Below are 19,151 nucleotides of genomic sequence, written 5' to 3'. Positions count from 1 at the left end.
TGATGGGCAATGCGGTATTAACCCAGGTAGTGCCACAGCCTCTCGCCCAGGCAGGTAGGAATGATGCCTGCTCAGAAGCAAAGGTAAAGCTGTGATGGGGACCTAAGACCAGGGCCATCCAGCAAGGATGGGTCATCTCCAACTGACCAAAAAGCCCTGCTTTCAACAGGGAGCCAAATTTTGGACGCTGCCAACCCCACTCAGCTGCACCCACTGTGTCTCAGAGGTCCCAGAAAGCCAGGAATGAACAACTTGGCCACTATTTCAGCTGGTGTTGCTGACAGAAGCAGCACACACCTGGCTTGACAGCACTGCTTTTTCATCCTGGGATCCAGGGTCACACCTCAGGCTTTGCAAACAATTTCTGAATCAGTGGACTGTACCCTCTGGGACCCTTTTGGGGCTCCCAAACTGGAAAAGAAGGTGGGAGAAGGATTCATTTGAACTAAATTAACAGACTGTGAGCTGAAGCAGTGCAGGTAGGTGAACACAGCTCTTGCAGAGAAGCAGGGAGCGCTGTCAGAGGGGTCATGTCTGGGCAAGCACTACACATCCTGGGCACTTACATGCTATGCGGACGTACGCCCTGCGGCTCTTCGTGGTGCCTGCGGAGCTCCAGGCCACACACTGGCACCAGTAATCTTCTAAGCCGAAGAGCTCCTCCACCTGCTGCCGGGAGACCTCGATCTGCACCTCCCGCACCAGCATCCCTGAAAAGCGACAGAGGGATGGCATCAGCTCAGCAGGAGCACTTGGGAGAATGGAAACCGAAAGGGGCTGGTGGACACACAAAGCTCAAGGATAGAAGCAGCAGGCTGGAGGCATCTCGAAGGCATCTGGGTTTGGCACCTCTTCAAATCAGGGAGACTGTTCCCTCCAGAGGGTGACTTGGAGCTGAAGCCAAGGCAATGGCTCATGTAGAGGAGTCTTCTCTTTTTATTCTTCCCCAGTCTGGCTGGGCAGGACCAGGAGCTCTTGACCATTTCCACAGGCATCACTTCCCTCACCATCCCTCTTCCCTTGGCACCAACATCCCCATCCCTGACCAGACCCCTTCCCACCCCCCAGGGTTGAAGGATGCCTCCAAGGCTTTGCTGTGGGCAGAAACCATCTCTGTCAGCTGGCGTTTAAAGACAGATATAACAAGACAAATAAAAGATCTTAAGGAAATCATTCAACAATGATGATGCTTCATGCCCACTGACTCCAAAAAGGGTTACGTACCTCCAACAACCTCCCAATGCCCCCGTGAAGTCTGCCAGGACACCCTGGCTGTGGCAGGGGTGCAATGACAAAGGTGGCACCACCACTTCTAGGACACAGTCCCCTGGACCACAGGATGCTGAGGCTTGCCTGACACATCAGCCCCTTATGGCATGGCTGTTGCCAAGGGCAGGAGGGACTCGGGGCTTATTTTTCCTTATTTTAAGCAATACCTGCCCTTTTTTTGCAGCTTCTATTTACAAAAAGGCCTCAATTTCACGGTGATGGAGAGCTGCATGCTCCCCAGCTGTAATTTTGTTAGCTTGCTCCCAGTGCTGCGAGGAGCAATTACTGTCTCTCTGCCACCTTCCCGCAGAAGAGCTGACAAACACGCACCAAGGAAATACAATTTATTTTGCCACTATTAAGGGGAAAAATAAAAAGAAAAGGCATTTGGGCCAAGCACTTTTGGAAAACTCTGGGCATTTTAGAAGGACCCAGGACGGAGATGGCTTGAAACCATCTCATCTCTCTGGAAAACCTTGGTGGGGTGGGGGTTGAGCTGCCTTGAAAGTTAGGGAGCATTCCGCAAATGCCCTGCTATCCCTGTAACCCCTGAAAGCAAAAAAGACTACCCAAAACTGTAGACTCAGCTTATGGCTCACAGGAGTGACTATTTAAAGGGCTTGCAGGCATTCAAACACAGCCACTCTTACTGACTGTCCCTTCTCGCCCACCTGAATTATCCTCTCTGACTTGGCCTATTTTTGCTTTCTTCCGCATGAAATTGTTTGGATGAGACGCAGTCAGCGCATTACTGATCCCAGCTCATTCAACACACGTCATCTTAAAAGTTGTTTTGGTTTTTGGTGGTTTTTTTTTTTTTTAAAGGTCCCTTTTTCCAAGCTTTTAACTGAGGACACTCTAAAAGCTGCGAACAACTAACCATGCTAACCAATCGCTTTGTGGCCAGCTCTCCCCCGTGCCCTTTGTAGCAGCTTTCCCTACAAACGGCAGGCACTGTAAATGCAGATTTTTTTAGCACAGTAAACCATTTTGGTTCCAACTCCTTTTTTCTTAGGGTAGCTGCTGGGTATATAAGCACACACCGGCACAATTTTACATGCACGGCATCACCTCCACGCTGATGGTATTGTCGGCTTGTTCACTGATAGCAGCAATACCATGTTTGAAGCCTGGGTGAAGGTGGCGTGCACCATTTCCTCCCCAAATTGCTGGCACATGTTCTGCATCTGCAGACTGGGATCTGAGAGGGAGATGCTGGTCCAAAGCAAATGAGTCCCTCCTAAAACAGGGTAAGCTCCTGCTGCACAGATTTTCTGCTCCCTTTCTGCTGTATTTTCTCCAGCCTGTTTTGCTCAAGAGTTATGTGAGGCAAGTTATTTGGTAAGGGGGATTCACCCAAGAGGTGGAGCAAATAGTGGGGCCAAGTATACAGTGCTTTTTCCATGCTGCACATCACTAAGCCATGAAAATCCCTGCTGCAGGATTCTGGGACAATCCAGAGGAGAAATGAGTCCTAACAGCATTTAGACAAATTAAGAGGGTGGAAAATCCAGTTGGAGCTGGACTATACTACTAAGATATTGCCACCGGACGAGGGAGTCCCTAATCATGAACTGCAGAAAGCTGGGAGGGTAACAAAGCAGGGTCCATCATTCCCTCCTTGTCCCGGTTCAATGCTCTTCCCCCAAGCAACCACCATTGCCACACACACGGCAAATGAACCTTTGGCTTGACCCAGCGTGGCCATACGTTATAAATAAATTAATAACCCATCAGTGAAGGTTGCTTGGTCAGTAATCGGCAGTGACTTTGCCCTAGACTGCTGAGGATTTCAAATCTGGCCTCCATGAGAGCTGGGAGGTGGAGATGCACCCTGAAAAAGAGAAACAGTGCTGCCAGTCTGCCCGACAGCCTCAGGGAGAAGGGGGACAGCCTTCCTGCACGTTTTTCACCATCCTTCACAAAGAGATCCTTTGGAAGAAAACCACCTCAGGAATGGATGAAGCAACTTTAGGAGGAAAGACTCAAAAAGCTGCAGAGAAAAGAAATTATCTTCCCTTTGCAGAGCAGGTTCAGAGATGAACCCAAGCAAGGACTGGCTCAGGGCTAGCACTAGATGAAGAAACGAGGAGATGCCAGGGAAGAGCAAGGCTGTGGAAAAAAAATAATCATAGGGACCAGAGGAGACTCTGTAAAAATACTTGTGCTCCTCCAGGCTGACAAAGTCTCTCCTCTAAGCCCAGCCTGCCTTCTGGGGCCAACACTGCAGCAGTTCAAAAGGCCACCTTGGTTTAAAGCCCTCCGAAGATGAGGGATGCCACGTGCTCAGGGATTTGTAGAGAACAGACCTTACATGGGAAACGTGATTGATATATCCAAGCCTCACACCTTGTTCTCATGCCGGGATGTTTCAAAGTATGGGACAAGCAACTCTGCAGAGTCCAACCCCATGGAATAAGACACCTCCTAAAATGCCTAAACCACCTTTCTCACCGCCCACCGCCCCCTCCCTCCCCACAGACACACGTATTTCAGACAGACAGCAGCTGACTTGTCCTCCGAGGCAGGGAATAGTTCATCTGCCATTAAAAGGCATTTCAAATTCTACCTGCAAATGTTCTCACTATCCATTAAACATCTAATCCCTTTGTGAACCGGAGTAAGCTACCAGCCTTTGCCACCCCTCATGGCAGTGACTCCTACGTGTTGATTAGGCATTTTCTAAGGAAGAGTTTCCTTTTCATTAATCACTTTTAAACGTGCTGCCTTTCAAATCCCATTTAACAACCTCAAGTTCTGCAAAAGGGTAAGTGTGCAAAGCACACGTGCTGATCTCCCCAAGCTTCTATATGGTACGGTGACCCATACCATCATCGTGCCTTCATCAAAGGTCTGGAAAGGGGCAGCTCCTCTACCAAAATTCATTGATGATACGGAGAGACAAGCTGTGCATGGACCAAGGAGGTAGAAAACACACAAAAGCAACCTCATGAGATTGCAGTCACCTGGGAATGATAAAAATGAATCAGAGACCTGTTGGTCTACCTGGAGGAGAATCACCTCCAGCATCGATGTGCAAGAGAGAAAAAAGCAGGAGTGCCTGGAGAGAAGAGAGGGGAAGGGCAGGCAGGGGGATGCCAGGGTGGCTTTGCTCACCGGTGACCTCGTCCAGGCTCTCCTTGGTGACGTGGTCGTTCTGGTTGACCCACTCCCCGTTGCACTTGAAGTAGATCTGGGTGGCAGGGTTGGCACGGCAGATGAGCTCCACCGGCTTGTTCTTCACGATGTAGGCATCCTGTGGCTCCAGCAGAAAGTGAGGGAGGGTCTCCGCCGGAGCTGAGGGGAAGGAGTCGGGCAGCACATCGCTGTACTCCAGCCCTGCCAGGGGAGTGAGAGGGTTGGGAGGTGCTCTTAGTCCCATTGCAGCAGGGATGTAACTCCTGCCTACGTTGTTTCATCCCTCCTTCTCCTTCCCAGGACTGCCCTGCGTACAGTGGCGTCAACAGTTCTTGCTGAGGATGCTTGGAAAAGCAAAAGAGGGCTGGAGGCTCCCAAAAAACTACGAAAAGCAAATCTCTGCTAGCTAGAGAGCTGCTGTTGTGGAGCGCACCCTGTTTTCACCTGGGTACCAGCCCCCTCATCCATACCCTGAGCCCTGGCCAACCCCAAAACCTGGGCAATCCTGCTAGAGAACACCATGAGGAAAAAAATCCAAACAAGCCAAAGTCCAGGGATAGTGACAGGGACACAGAGAGGCTCCAGAGGGGCTGGTGTCACCCATGCCAAGCCTCCCTCCTGCAGCCATGAGGAATGCACAGGCATGCTCAGAGCAAAATGATGGCAGGGGTTGTGCTGGGAATGCTGACCACAACCCCAGCACAAATCTCACACATCCCCTCTTTGGTGGAGCCGTGTTTGGGATCTCACCCCCCCACACCTCACACACACACACACACCCCCACCCCATCAACTCTTGGATCTCAGCATCACACAGTATGGGGGGGACACCAGCAGCCTCGGCTGGTGCAGCCCCCAGGAACTTGCCATTTGCCCACCACAGGTGAGCGATTGGTTCCAGCCCTGCCACCTTCAGAGAACATCACCCAAATATGCCGCCAGGATTCACGCCATCCCACCCCAGAAACCAGACTGAGTCAGTGCCCTGGTGATCTCCATCTTCCTGCTTGTTTGTTTTCTAAAACAATCTAGATGAAAAAATAACCAGAAAAACTGATCATGTCTGCCCTGGCCAGGAAAAGAAAAGCCTTGAAAAGGGGCAAGCACCTCAGTGTTCACCCAGGGACATAATATCCTGGAAGAGAGAGAGCCTCGGGGTGCCTTGTGCCCAGCACCAGCTTGGGAAGATGCTGTGACCAACGCTGGGGGATCATCTGCAGCATCCAGCACAGGAAACCTGTTTCCAGCCATTTCTCCCGTTAAGATCAAACCCAAATATCGCAGGACTGATAATAAACGACATACACAGCCTGGGATGCTACTGCTTAACCTGTTGTTTCTGGGCATCTCACTAGCAGTCAGGTCACATCATGAGGCTTTTCTTTACACCTAAAAGAGTTATGAGGTTTTCCTCCTCCTCTCTTCCCCCAGTGAGAGCTGTGATTCTCAGCTCCAGGCACCGCAGCGTGCAGGAAAACAGTAAATATCCCCAGCCCTGCGATAACATCTCCAGAGCTGGCAAGGAAGAAAGGAGCCCACTCCCTTAGTCACCCTTGGCAAGGAGCAGTGCTGCACGGAGAGAATCAGAGAATTCCAAGAGGTAAGGAGAAGAAGAAAAAAATAATCAGATGCATCAAGAAAACAACACGACCAAGCTGCCTCCCAAGCAAAAGTCAGCGAGGGAAAAAAACACACGAGGTCAGTCGTTTAAAATCCATTTAGGAAAATTGACTTTCCATTTCCATTTAACACAGCACTAAGGGAGAGCGGTAGGACATTTGTCATAATCCATTAACTGCTCTTTTGGAAACAATGAATTAAACTCCGGGCTAATTTCTCTCTTGCTCTGGCTGGCTCTTCCTCACCTCTCCACTGCTGGCCATTTCCTCCCCCATCTCATTTGCCGACCTGTAATTTTCCCAGGGCCACGTTGCGGACAGGGGGATGGAGGCGTGAGGAGGTGCAAGCCCCCCCCTCCCCGAACAGTCCCACACTTATCCCTGTGCTCACATCAGGCCACTGGTCCTGCTCCCCTGTCCTGCTGAGCAGCCTCTTACCTGTATCACAGCAGTAAATAACACTTTTTTTTCTTTTTCAATTTACTATTCAATTTTGTATCCACTGAGTTGTTGTTTTCTTGGTTGTTTGTTTTTCTTTTTTTTTTTTTTAAACCACTTCAATGCCACAAATCTAAATTTGCTGGCAAAGGGGCTGGCAGGAGATAATCTAGCTGGCAACAGAGGCAGCCAGCAAAACTTCACTCATGGGCTCATGTGAAAATCTCTCCAAAATGATGCTCTCTGCATCCCTGCAGTGTGCAGCCTGTGAAGTCGGACCCGAGCTCAGCAGGTGGGAAAGGGCGCGGGTAGCGTGGGCTGCACAACACCCTCCAACAACCACTGGTGCAACGCCTGGGGTGCTCATCTGCCACCCATCCCCAGGACAGAGGTGGCTCCCCCCTGCCAGCTCTGTCCCAGGCCAGCCTCTGTCCCCGTCAGACACCACTGAGGGCAGTGGTAGGGATGGTATTTACTCCAAGATGTACTATCCCTGGCCATAATGTGGGCCTGAAACTCCTCATTAAGTTTTTCTGCATCTGTGCCAGCTGCTTTTTATTTCTTTTCTTTCTTCCTTTTTTCTGCGCTTCCCCCCCCCCCCTCCCCTCCCCAGTCCAGGTCTAACACCCCAGGATACAAGTGAGGAGTCCTGCAGCCCAACCAGCACCATAAGGGTGACCCACAAAGACCCAACGCCCCTGAAGAAGGCAAGTTTTGGAAGGACCTTCCCTTACGGGGGTGACACCCCAAAGCGCAAGTGTCCCCTGACCCAAAACAGTGGGCAAGGAGAGGTCCTCCCCCAGCAGCCAACACTGAAGATGCATTTTCTCCCACCCCACCACCATTTTGGTGATGCTGTAAGAGACTCTGAGCCATCTGAGGGGATCTGGGAGTGGGGACAGGGTATCATGACCTGACAGGGACGAAAAACACAGATTTGTGACTCACCCATAATCATCTGCAGGAGGAGTCACTGTGGTCCCCCAGCACAGGGTGAGGGGCTGAACCACCACCAGTGGTACAGAAAATCCACCACCCTCCCACCACCGGGTCCCATCCAGCCCCTTGCGCCAAGACGGGACATGCCCAAATCCGTGCTGGGACTCTCAAGCTCAGCGCTTCAGGTTTCTTTTCCAAGGGGGCACAGTGACTTTGGGGACAAGGGTGGTGGAACAGGATTGATCAGCCCAGCCCCAGCCAGACTCCGGTATCTGCTTTCGCCTCCAGCATCTGCTTTCAGTGACTATAAAAACCTGCTCAGTTTAAGGTCTGAACCCCAAAAACCCAGACCTCTGAAGACAGGAGCATCCTGGCTGCTGGGGAAGTTTAAATCGTGCAAACTCACAACAGCTGAGAGTTTTATTTCTGGCCAAGAGACATCTGGGGCCAAGAAAGCAGCTCTAACAGGAGACAGGGGAAAAAATGATGGGCTTTTCGTGGCATACTCTTAACCAGGGCTGTGCCGCAGAGCCCCAACGCCACAACTCCCCCAGGCTCCTGTCTGCTCATGGATGGGAGCAAAGCAAGGCGGAGGCTGATTTCTCCATCCAGAAACCAGCCCTGTGCAGTCAAAGTAAAGCATTTGCAGCTGGGCAGGCTGTTTGGCTCCAGCATGATATAGCCACTGGTATTTAAATGCACTGGGGAAGAATTAAGGCAGAGGAACAACAGGGACTGTGGATGAGAAAAGGGAGGAGAAGCATGCTGGGCACATTTATCATAAGCCATCAACCCAGCCTTTCATCCCCTATCCTGACACCCGGCCACCCGCCGCATGGGAAACCTCTTGCTCTGCTAACGATCATGGCAGGGCCCCCCCCAAATCCACATGTAGTCGGTGGGGGGGAAAGCATGCCTGCTTGTGCTCTGTGGAGGAACGACTGCTGCTTTCAGCTGCCCTGATCATCCAGCAGCAATCGCAAAATATCAAAAAAAAACCCAGCCCCTTCCCAATGGTGCAACACCATCAGCTCCATGTGGTCCTTCCTCCCTAGGACAGGAGGGTAAATAGCTGCAGCACAGCCAGGATGAGGTGCTGTCAGTGCCAGGATTAAAAAAGTGGAGGATGGAGAGCCTGGGAAATGCTTTGGTCTGCTCTGGTGTAATAAGGACATCGATAAATGGCCCTGTAAAGGCAGGAGAGGGTATCCTCTGCTAGGACAACCCCTCCCTGCAATGGTCTTGCATAACACTACTATAATAATAATATTATGGTTGCATTGCATATGTAAGAAACCCTGCAAGAAGCAGGACTCTGGCTTTTCCAGGCTAGGCAGCCAACCTCAGGCTGGGGGTATGCACTGGGACATTCCGACAGTGTTAATGCCAGCGAAGACCTTTTGTCAGCAGGAGGGTTCACAGGGGTGCTTGCAAGGAGCTGGCCATAAGCATCACCCTGGCGAAGGGATGCTTTAACCCACATGTGCCCAGGGGTCTCTTCTGCTTTGCCCAATGCTGCTCTGATCCCACCTGAGGTGACAATTCGGCCCATGGGCTCCAGGAGCAGCACACGAAAGAGACAGTTTTGCATGCGAAGCCAGGGAAGGACCCCTGCACAGCCGGGATTTCCAGTACTGCAATCAGACAAGCAATAAAACTCTCAGCAGCGACAAACTAATAAATATTTGAGTGTGCTGCACTGACTGTAATCATCATTTCCCTGGCAGACATCTACAGGGGTTTCCCATCTGCCGGCTTCCCCCTTTCCCGCTGGAGGTGGCTGCCGGCTTCCCAGCTCCCTTTTGGGATATTTTTTTTTTTTTTTTTAAATCCCAGGCTGTTGCCATCCCACAGTCTCACACTACTTGGAGCACGCAGTCAGGTGCTGTGACACGAAGTGCTATGGGACAGGCTAGAGCAGCAACTTCAGCACTGATCCATATTTTTGGGGAGGAGAGGCAAGGAAGGGGGCAGCTCGGGGCTCGAGCCATAGGACTAAACCCTGAAGCCCCAAGGATGATCCGTGGTAGGAGCAGCGGGATGGAAAACGGCGGAGGGGAACAGGCACCCATGCCTGCCTTCCTCCCCAGCCTCCTCTCCCCTGTCCCTCATCACACATTTTAATCTGATGAGGCTGAGCTGGATTATCGGCAGCATCTGTTCCCTGGGGGGTGACTTGCAGATGTTTGCAGCCAGCGTTTGCAGCTTGGTGGAAGATCAGTGACCCCAACCAACGACTCAGCCCCACCAGCCTGCACTGGGAGCAACACTGGAGCCAGGGCTGAGCATTAACAACCCCTACAATACCCCAAACACACAGCACAAGGAATGATCAGCCCAGAAAGCAATTCCTCTTGCAGCAATGGCCAAGCAAACCTCTGCAGGAAAGCGTTAAAATCCTCTCTTCTGCAATTGTTATCCCTCCAAATATTTGGAAGATTACAGGAGCATTAGCAGCAGCCAGCTAGGTGCCCATCACCCACAGCCACGCATCCCTTCCCTCCCCGCATCCCTCCCCTCAGCACCGGGCAGGCAGGAATGCGATGTAAGGATTAAGCAAGGATGCCTGGGTTTCTCCAACTAAATCTCAGTGTCGGTGGGCACTTAACCCCTTCTGCCTCCACATCCCCCCATTCACACCTATGTTGGGGCAAGCACAGTTTTGGGCAAGGGCCTGAGAGGCAACAGTTAAACTCATTCCCAACTGCCCGGTGGGTAGAAATCCTCTGGTAGAAGGAGGGAAAAAAAAAAAAAAGTAACAGCTTATCTCCAGTGCCGGAGGAGAGCTGCCTGTGTTCCCAATCCCCCAGCGGGGATGGGGACAGCTCTGGCTCCACACACCAGGCTGGTGGGGATGCTCCAGCCACTGGCTTGCCTAGAGGATGTGTCTGAAAGGCTGGAGTGGGGCTTTCCCCCCACTCCAAATCCCCTCTCCTATTGCCTCCAGGGGAAATGTAAAAACAGACTCATGTAGGGATTAGCACTGTTGCCATTGAAGCCCCAGCAAATTCCAATGCTGGAGCTTCAGCATCGGCATGGCTCACTCCCATGCCAGAATACCTGCCGGACTGAGAACACCCCTGCTACAAGCCCTGAAGGCATTCCCACCCTAGCAAGGGTCATCACGTGGGATGTAGTCCTCATCCCACCACATTTCAGTTCATCCCCTGAGCTCAGAGAACAGGCCTGCCCTGTTCCCAAGGGCTTCCTACCGCAGAGTGCCGCCTTGGGATAATTACAGGTCCAGCAGTAAAACATAGTACAGCTTTTCCTCCTAAAGGCACCCTGACGCATCCTCTCTCCCCAAAACATTATCCTTTCTTCCCAGAGCATCCCATTCTCCTCCCTGCTCTGCTCTCCATCGCACAAATCCCGCACACCAGCATGGTCCTGCAACATGAAGCACCCCAACATGGGGCTCCACTGCTGAGGAGATGTTGGCAGCTAGTGGCATCTTCAAAGACAAATCCTCCATGAGGCTGGGCAGTGCCATGCAAAGCCACAGCCCACTGCCCCTTCTCTGCGGACATGTCGCATGGCATGCAAAGCAGGGAGAAAGGAGGATGACCCAAAATAAAGGCTGTCATTGAGGATGGGTTTGGAAGATTTGAAGCCACTTGGCACCAAGTGGAGCTCTCTCCCTGCTGCCTCCTTACACAGAGCCCACAAATTCTTGTGCCTTTGAAACACTGAATTGTTAAGAGCAGGTTTAGACACAAGCAGGGAAGCGCTGATGAAAGTGAGACGCAGGGAATGTAACAGGCCCTTGGCACTGCCGTCCCCGAGGGCTGCAGCTTGCTGATGTAACCCCCCCGGCCTCATTAACTCAGCATGGCGCTCATTAACCTTTCCGAGGGGATGGGATGGGACAGTCCCAAGCTGCCTGCAGAGGCCAAAAAACTGAGCATGGAGCCTTCAGGGGTAGCAATGAGAAACGCGGGTACCTGGCATCTCATCACCAGCCTAGAGCAAGGCTGGATTTTGAGGTCAAAAAGCTGTGGGAATGTCCAGCCACTGGTATCCTCATGGGGTGGCATCTGACACCTCCCTCAAGCACATGCAATAGTAACTCAGCTGAGGCTGGACCAAAAATACACAGCACTCAATACGTTGCCATGTTCAACCCTCCCTACCAGCACTGTGCTGGGGTCTGCAAGAAGGTGTTGCTCCACCTTGGGGTCATGCATTTATAGGGTCTTCCTCTCTGCCCTCCAAAGAAGTGGAGTCCACCCGTCCTGCTCCCACCAGCTGGGAAAGCACCTGCGAGCCTGGCTGCATGGGCTGCATTTGGGGAAACCCCCTCATATGGAGCAGCACAGACAGACCGACATGCTGCTGCCACGGCCCCTTGTCCCCCTCCACACAACACAACAGAGCCTCCCTACTCTCACCAATCTTCTATTCATAACTAAATTTGGAAAGAACCGCTTAACCTTTTCTGCCACACATCTCTGCCTGACAAACACACTTATTTTCCCCCATTGACTGCCCTCTCCCAGGAGTTTCACAGTCCCTTTGCATCCCCTTCCTGCCAAAGTGGCATCACCCCCCAGGGTAAATCCAGCCTCGAGTGAGCCCAGTCCCTCCATCCCATCACCTCCAGCTGATCGAGGACCCCACTCAGCCTGGGACAGACAGACAACCAGGACAGACAGACAATTTCTAGCAGTTGGGTGAGCAGTTTTCCCTGCCTGGCAGCAGGCAAACATTATAATTAGAGAACATTCCTCCCCAGCGTGGGTAATGAGGGGGTGTACCCAGCCAGCCCTAATTACACCCTTGGAAAAAAATAAGCAGATTCCTCTACCAGCCAAATGAAAAGCCTGCAGCTGGCCTCCCTCACTGCACACCTTTATTAAACCAGGACTGGACAGGGAGGGGGAAAAAGAGACCAGAAAGCAAAGGCTGTGCTGAGAAAAAGGTGAGAAGAAGGAGTTGGGCAGCATCAAGGATGTTTTTGCATGCAACAGCCTTATTGATCAAAAACCACTTCACCTGACCAAAATAAAACAAATAATCTCTTTAGCTAAATCCCCAGGTCATGCTTTTGCAAAGCAACCTAAAAGAAAAACCTAAAAGCAGGGTGCCCTCACATGGGGCATCCCACCAGAGCACCCCTGTGCTACTGCAAGCCACGGCTAAGAGGATCCAACCCAAATCCCAACCACCACCATCTCCAGAGAAGAAACACCCAGGCTCTGGCAGCAACTTCCCCTGCTGGGAGTTCGGAGGAGAGAGATTTATCTTGTTGATTATGCATTATGCTGGAGTATTTATGGAGCCACTACTCTTTTGTTTATCTTTATGATTATGATAATCAAAGGCGAAGCCTCCTGAGAAGTGTAAACAGCTGAGATCCCTTATGGTACAAACCTCTTCATTTTTCATTATATAGATTTATAACATGATGCAGGCAGATTGGAGTAAATTGTTCGTTATTTCAAGTTTTAACAGAGCAGAGCTGTGAGCCTCGGTGAATCCCCGTAAATACCCACAGAAAAGAGGATGAATTTAAAAAAAAGAAAGAAAGAAAGAAAGAAAAAGAAAGAAAGAAAAGAGGAGGAATTATGTAGCAAATCCTTGTTACGCTCTATTGTGCTCATTTCTTTTGTGCTATTTTACACATTTCCTTCAGGGAAGCAGTTATGTTTGAAAACTATCTCCAAATTTCATCTAGCACTGATTCTTGTTATGGGCACGGACAATTTTCTTTGTGCTATTTTAATTCCATTGTAGCGGTACTCTGGTATAGTTTGTTCTGTTTACTGAGCTACAGCGTTATTTTTAATGGATATAATAATTATAAGAACTTTTATTTATTTGCTATGGCTCATAAAAGAAAAAAGCCAGCAGCGGATAATGCGGTAATATGCTGTTTATTCACATGTATGGCATGTACTGTTTCTGTTGTGAAAAGAATAATAATTTCAACAAGAAAAGAGAGAAGGGAAAAGAAAACAAGGAACAAACAAGGACTTGTTGCCCCAGTTAATGCCAGAAAGTCCAAGGAATTATTAATTATCATTCAAACTGCAGTAAACCAAGTGCAAGATGCAATCTCTCCCTGGAAAAAACATAAAATAAAAATCTCCTGATCAAATGAGCAATGCAGTTTTAAAATGCTAACTCCGTGAGAAAGAAAGTTGCCAGTTTTACAGACAGAAAGCTATTTCCCTTTCGCCCAAATTACATACATATTTAAAAATGTAAATTCCCCAGCATTCCCCTTGACAGTGCAATTTCCAGGCGGCTGTTTTGCAATGGTTTTCTTTTTTCCCCCTTAACGTGCAAATCCGGAGGCGACTGCTTTGGCTTCGGGCATGAAAAGCAACTTTAAACAGCAGCAAGCAGGGCTGCAAACCACCCGGTGCTCCTTGGGAAGAGAAGGATGCTCTGTGCTGCCCACCGGGCATCCATCCAGGCTCCAAGCACCACTGCCCGGACACACACATCACTGGGGGCTGCAAGCCCGGGGGGGAGCAGGTTTTGCCCCCTGAGCATCCAGATGCCAAACAATGAGTGGTAACAACCCAGCCATGCCCTCTAGAAGTGGCTCACAAGGTCTGATGGTCCTAGGTGGCACTTCTGTGCCAAAATCCAGAGAAGGAGGGCTGTGCATGTCCCACCCCAAGGAAGCTGATGCAGGAAGCAAGGGATGGCATGAGCCCAACCAGGTAAAGCAAAACGTTTAGGTAGCTGACTGCAAAGAAGGGAAGAGCAGTACAATATGAGAAAGCTTTCTTTCATCACCATTTTTTGTCTTTTTCTCACCCACTCTCCTCCCTAGTAGCTCCTGCAAGCCCTGGGAAGCCAAAGCCGGCTGGAAGGATGCTCCCCGCTGCCTCCAGCCTGACTCTCCGCAGGCCCCTCGCCAGATGCTGCCCTACTTTCCTCAACGCTTTTCCCACCCTTCTCCCACAGCTCGCTCAGTGGCAGGCGTGGGCTGGGAGCACCAACCAACTCCCCAGCACCCACAGCACCCATTCCCCGTGCCAGGGCTCTCACCGCCAGACCCACTAGCCGGGGTCATCTCCCACCACATGGGCCACCCAAATTCAATAGAGGAAGGTGCTTAGTGCAATGCTGCACTGATTATAAATCATTTTAATAATTACATTAATTTTTAGTTATAAAAAGCCCCACCACCACCAAAAGGTCTATTTGATGCCCCAAATTCCCTGTTAATTCAACTGGGGGAGGAACACCACAAGAGCGGCTGATTAAGGTCCCTTTATTAAACAGTCTTTAAAGTTGCCCTTAATCTTTCAGATTTGTTGCTATGAAAAAAAAACCAAACCAACAGAACCCCCCCCCACCACAAACGGAGGCTGGAAACATTTTGCTTTTCATTGTCCTTTCCCTGCCCTTTTCTTCCCTTCTCACTTTACTATGACAATAAGGGACACACAGAAGGAAAATAAGGGGGAGGAGGAGAGCAGGGATAGAAAAAGATTTAGAAAAAAAAATAATCCCTGCTGATGTTGAGTATCAAATATTAAGACTTTTCTCTCCCCCCTCTTTCAGTAATATCCCTATAAAAAATAAAAAAATGAAACAATCAGCAAGACTAGCTTAGAGGACAAGGCTACCCCATCCCCCTGCCTCTCTTATACCCTGCAGCCAAGAGCAGGTAGGAGAGCAGGTACCCGAGACCAGAGCTTGGCTTTCCCATCACAGTACAGAGAGGTCTCCGGCCGGTTGCAAAAGGATTTTAGCAATTACCTTGATTAGTTGTATTCCTTTCCCTCTAAACCCGGGAGCCAGCTGGGCTCCTAGCACTTCACACCTGCTTTTACAGAGAGCAAAAAAACCAAGAACTGATTAAAGCTGGGAGGGTTTTTGGGTTTTTGGGTTTTTTTTTTCTGGTGGGTGCCTACTTTTGGTGCCTGCCATCGCTGCCTCCCCGTCTGCACACCCCATGCTCCAGTGGAAGGAAACCCCTACAAAAAACAAAGCCTTTTCCCTCACGCTTCCATTCCCACCAACAGCAAGGTGGGAAGCCTTCATGAGCTTCCTAACGTTGTTTGGCACCTTCCTCCCCTCCTCTCCCCATGCTCCCTGGCATTTAAATACCATGGGACCCCAAGCTGCCAAAGCCAGTTTCTTCCTTTCTCACCACTGGGAATTTCCACCTTTTCTTCTCTGGACACAGACCATGTTCCACAGCGCTGAGTTTCTCTTTCCTCCCTTTGTCCTTCAGCACGTAAGCTCCTGCTCTGCCCCACAGTCCAAACCACGACTCCCAGGTGGACCAGCCTCCCTGCAAGCATCCTCCCCTTCTCAGTGTAGGTATTGTTTGGCACTGGAGGTGCCAGGGCTGGAAATGCCCCAGCTTTAGGAGTCTGTGCCACCCCACATGGCAGCTGCACCCCACTGACTCTGCAACCTGTACAGACCTACATGTAGTAATACACTGACACACAAGTCACGCACCCTCCCATGCCTTCCCCTCCCTCCCTCCCTCCTCACTTGATGCTACCAGACCCCAAGGTGTTGACAAAAATTTCCCTAAAAAATTAGGATGCGTGCTAGCAAGGTGCAACGCTACCAAATTAAATAAAGTCTGGGACACTGAATCCAGAGATTTTATGGTCACAAATGCACTGAGCATCTCCAACCTCAGAACTGGAGCATGGCTAGGACAGATACAGGGCACCCAAGGCATAGCCTTAGTCAAGCTAGCAGTGAAACGGCTCTTGCAGGTCTCAGAGGCAACTCCAAGGGATGTGCAGCAAGACAGAGGGACCAGAGGTGGTCCAGAAAGGTCTCAAGGGAACAGGGGCAAAGGATCATGCATATTGAGCATCAAGCGCATGGCACATGGAAAAAGCAGGAAAAAAACACTGTGCCCTCCAACCTTGTCCTCTTCTCCTCTCCATCCCTCAGCGGCTTCATTTCCATAAGTGATTTGCACTAATTGCTTTAAATATGGCCATGCTGTTGGTAATCAGAGTCATTAAGTGACCTCTGCTCTGGGAGGGCAGGCAGGGCTTGTGCAGAGCCCTGCACCCAGAGCCATGGGCCAGCCTCCCCGCAGAGCAGGGCGTGCTCCCATATCCCCGGCATGCTGCAGTCACGGAGCTCAGCTCCAATTTGCTCTTCCCTGGAGCCCAATCAGTAAACAGCCTCCCTCTTGCCTGATGCCCATGCCACAGCAAGCATGGATCCTGATGATGTCTGGCTGCCCCTGCCCTGGCTGGACTAGCTGCTTGCAATGCCGTGGCACTGTGACTTGGCCACCGTGGCTGCCAGCAAGTCCGGGCTACTGGTGATCAGGCTGGGTGCAAACCAGCCATGGACAAGCATCTGAAATACCTATTTTTCTGCATTCAAAAATACCATTTGGGGAAGATTTGGGGTATCGCCCCATCTCTGTCCTGGCGCAGGGTAACCGGATGGAAGAGCCAGCTGTCACCACCCAAGGGACACTGGCCTCTAAGGCTTAGTGTCCCCACAGCGCCCACGGATGGCTTTAGCTTGCTTCGGCCAAGGGGCTTAGCCTCAGAAATCCCCTGCTGCCCTGTGCTGTGACTCCCAAATTAACCCTGTCCTCACCAAGGAACATGTCCACCACCATGTGATGTGTTCAGCCCTGGCCAGGTGGCTTGTCTATAGGCAAGGCTTAAACCAGAGCTTGCAATGCACGCCCTGGCCAAGGAGGCAGCAAATGAGGTTGAGGATCCTCCCCACTCCTAGATAGACAAGCTTTCCTGGAAGCACGATGAGCTCTTCCAGTTTAGCCCCCCAGTGCCTACAGGAGCCCCCAAACAGTATTCCTCAGTGCCAGCAAGCAGCAATCATAAAATGCAGACCCATACAGTGACACAGCCCTTCTGGTTGAATTCAAAGCCACAGTTTAGTCTCAAATCTAGTGCTAAGTATAAGCTAGAACCTCCTAAGGACAGTGTTGCTTGTAGCCGAGGTCAGAAGGGTACATTTAGGTTTGCTTCATATAGTGCTGGAATTGCACTGGGCAGTGCCAGGCTCTTGCAAGCACAGTTCAAACAGCAAAGAAATAAAAACTAAAAAAAAAAAATAATATTGCTGCATCAAACCCCAAGCAGCTGCATCAAAACCCAAGGAGATGGGGTTGCATTTGCCACCTGCAAGCGTGCAGGAGTGCGCCGGACTCTGCAGCAGCCTGACCCCGCATGCGTGCAGGCAGCGGGCTCCCTCCCACGCGCCTGGAATAAAGGCTGGGAGGTGTAAAGAAACAGCTCTGCTTCCAGGAAAATGCACTGCAGCACAGCTTCTGCCTGTCCACAGGGACCCATTACACTAACAGTGTGTCCATTCAGCCTGATATATAAATTACTAATGTAAATTAATGGATAATTGAAGCCCTTTAGTCCTAAATATTTAAATTATTTAACAGGCAATTAAGAAAGAAGGAGAAAGAAAAGAGGAAAAGGGGCCTTAACCCCAAAGGGAGGAAGAAAAAAAAGAAAAAAAAAAAAAAGAAAAGATGAAGTGAGAGGAGACCAGAAAGAGCTGAACATACACATTTTTAAAGGGACACTACCAGCTTCTTTTTGTTTCCCCACGATTGTTTGAGCCTGGCAGATATTACAGTGGATGCCCTGAGAACCAGGGGGACAGGCAGGGGAGCATCCGCTGAACGAGCCTGCCGAGCAGCAGGACCGGTTCTGCTCCGGGTCCTCTCCAGGAGAGGAAAACTCCACGGCTGCATTTGTAATAGCTCTTGGTTACAGCGATTGCTGGGACTTCCTGACATGCCAGAACATATAATACTTTTAGATAAGGGGTTTTTTTTCCCTCCTCCCTACCCCTAAGCCGACAGCATTCCCTTATGTAATACCATTCCTGACCCTCTTTCAATTATTTTTTCTTGTTTTAACCCCTGCATTCACTTGATCAAATACAAACTACTTTAATCCAAATGTTTTAATCTTTTTGTAAAAAAAAAAAACCACGGTCTACATGGCTATTTTACTCTCTCCTTGTTCCCCCCATTCCCTTCCAAACATCCTCAGCAAAGCAACGTGCTGGGTGCTGGCACAAAATCCATCAAGATGCTGGATACGATCAGTGCAATGAGTTTCCCATCCTCTTACAGTACAGGAGAACCCTCCTAACAATGCAGCCCATGGCAAGGAGCAGGTCAGGACCGAGAAATGTGGTGTTTCCTCCTCTTGCCTCCATCCAAACTGGCCAGGGACATTCCCACCGCTCCTCTGAGCACTGGAGGAGGTCACAAGGAAAAATGCCCAGTGGCCTGTTGAGAAAAGACGTCATATGGGAAAAAAGCCATTTTAACAAAAGCAGTGTGTGAGTTTGTGCGTGCCCGGGGACGACACCAAGGGCAAGGGAGAGGGATCAAGACAATAGTGAATAGACTTCAGATTATATCCTGAACTCACAGCCTCATGGGAACAGGGTTATAAAAACCCTTTTTATTTTGTTTGTAGTCCAAAACAAACAAGTACATAAAAAGCTAAAAGCGGAGGAGCCAGACAGGAAGTGAGTAACATCTGGCAAACATCTGGCCCCAGCTGTCCTGCAAGCCCAGCCACCAGCACAGCTCCAGCTACCTGCTCCTACAACTCTACATCAGCAGAGGTACCCAAACCCCTGCCCCTGCCCTAGAAGGGCACTCCTGGGGGAACACTGTGCCCATCACCCAGCTCGTCTCATCTGCTGAGCGATCCAAGTCCTGAGCTTCCCGTCCCTCTCTGTGCTGGGTGAAATGAGTAAACCCTTGTGCTATTCCCACATGGGTGCCCAGCA

At 50.4% G+C, this 19,151-nt stretch overlaps 2 protein-coding genes across 4 annotated transcripts in view; both read right to left on the bottom strand.

Moving 5' to 3' along the window:
- Positions 1 to 19,151, bottom strand: part of SLC29A3 (solute carrier family 29 member 3) — a 174,525-nt gene that overhangs the window by 28,318 nt on the left and 127,056 nt on the right. The gene's annotated exons all lie outside the window — the stretch shown is intronic.
- UNC5B (unc-5 netrin receptor B) overlaps positions 1 to 19,151 on the bottom strand; it is a 57,687-nt gene that overhangs the window by 12,799 nt on the left and 25,737 nt on the right. For all 3 annotated transcript variants that reach the window (XM_056351312.1, XM_056351310.1, XM_056351311.1), the window contains exons 2-3: positions 4,387 to 4,608; positions 567 to 710 (exon numbers count right to left, since the gene is read on the bottom strand). In XM_056351312.1, coding sequence (XP_056207287.1) covers positions 567 to 708 — 142 coding nt within the window. In that variant the 5' untranslated portion in view covers positions 709 to 710; positions 4,387 to 4,608. The remainder of the gene's footprint in view (positions 1 to 566; positions 711 to 4,386; positions 4,609 to 19,151) is intronic.

Source organism: Falco biarmicus, chromosome 9 (genome assembly GCF_023638135.1).
Source record: "Falco biarmicus isolate bFalBia1 chromosome 9, bFalBia1.pri, whole genome shotgun sequence".
NCBI lineage: Eukaryota > Metazoa > Chordata > Aves > Falconiformes > Falconidae > Falco > Falco biarmicus.
Note: the sequence above shows the minus strand (reverse complement) of the source record. Positions and strands in the feature narration are given on the sequence as shown.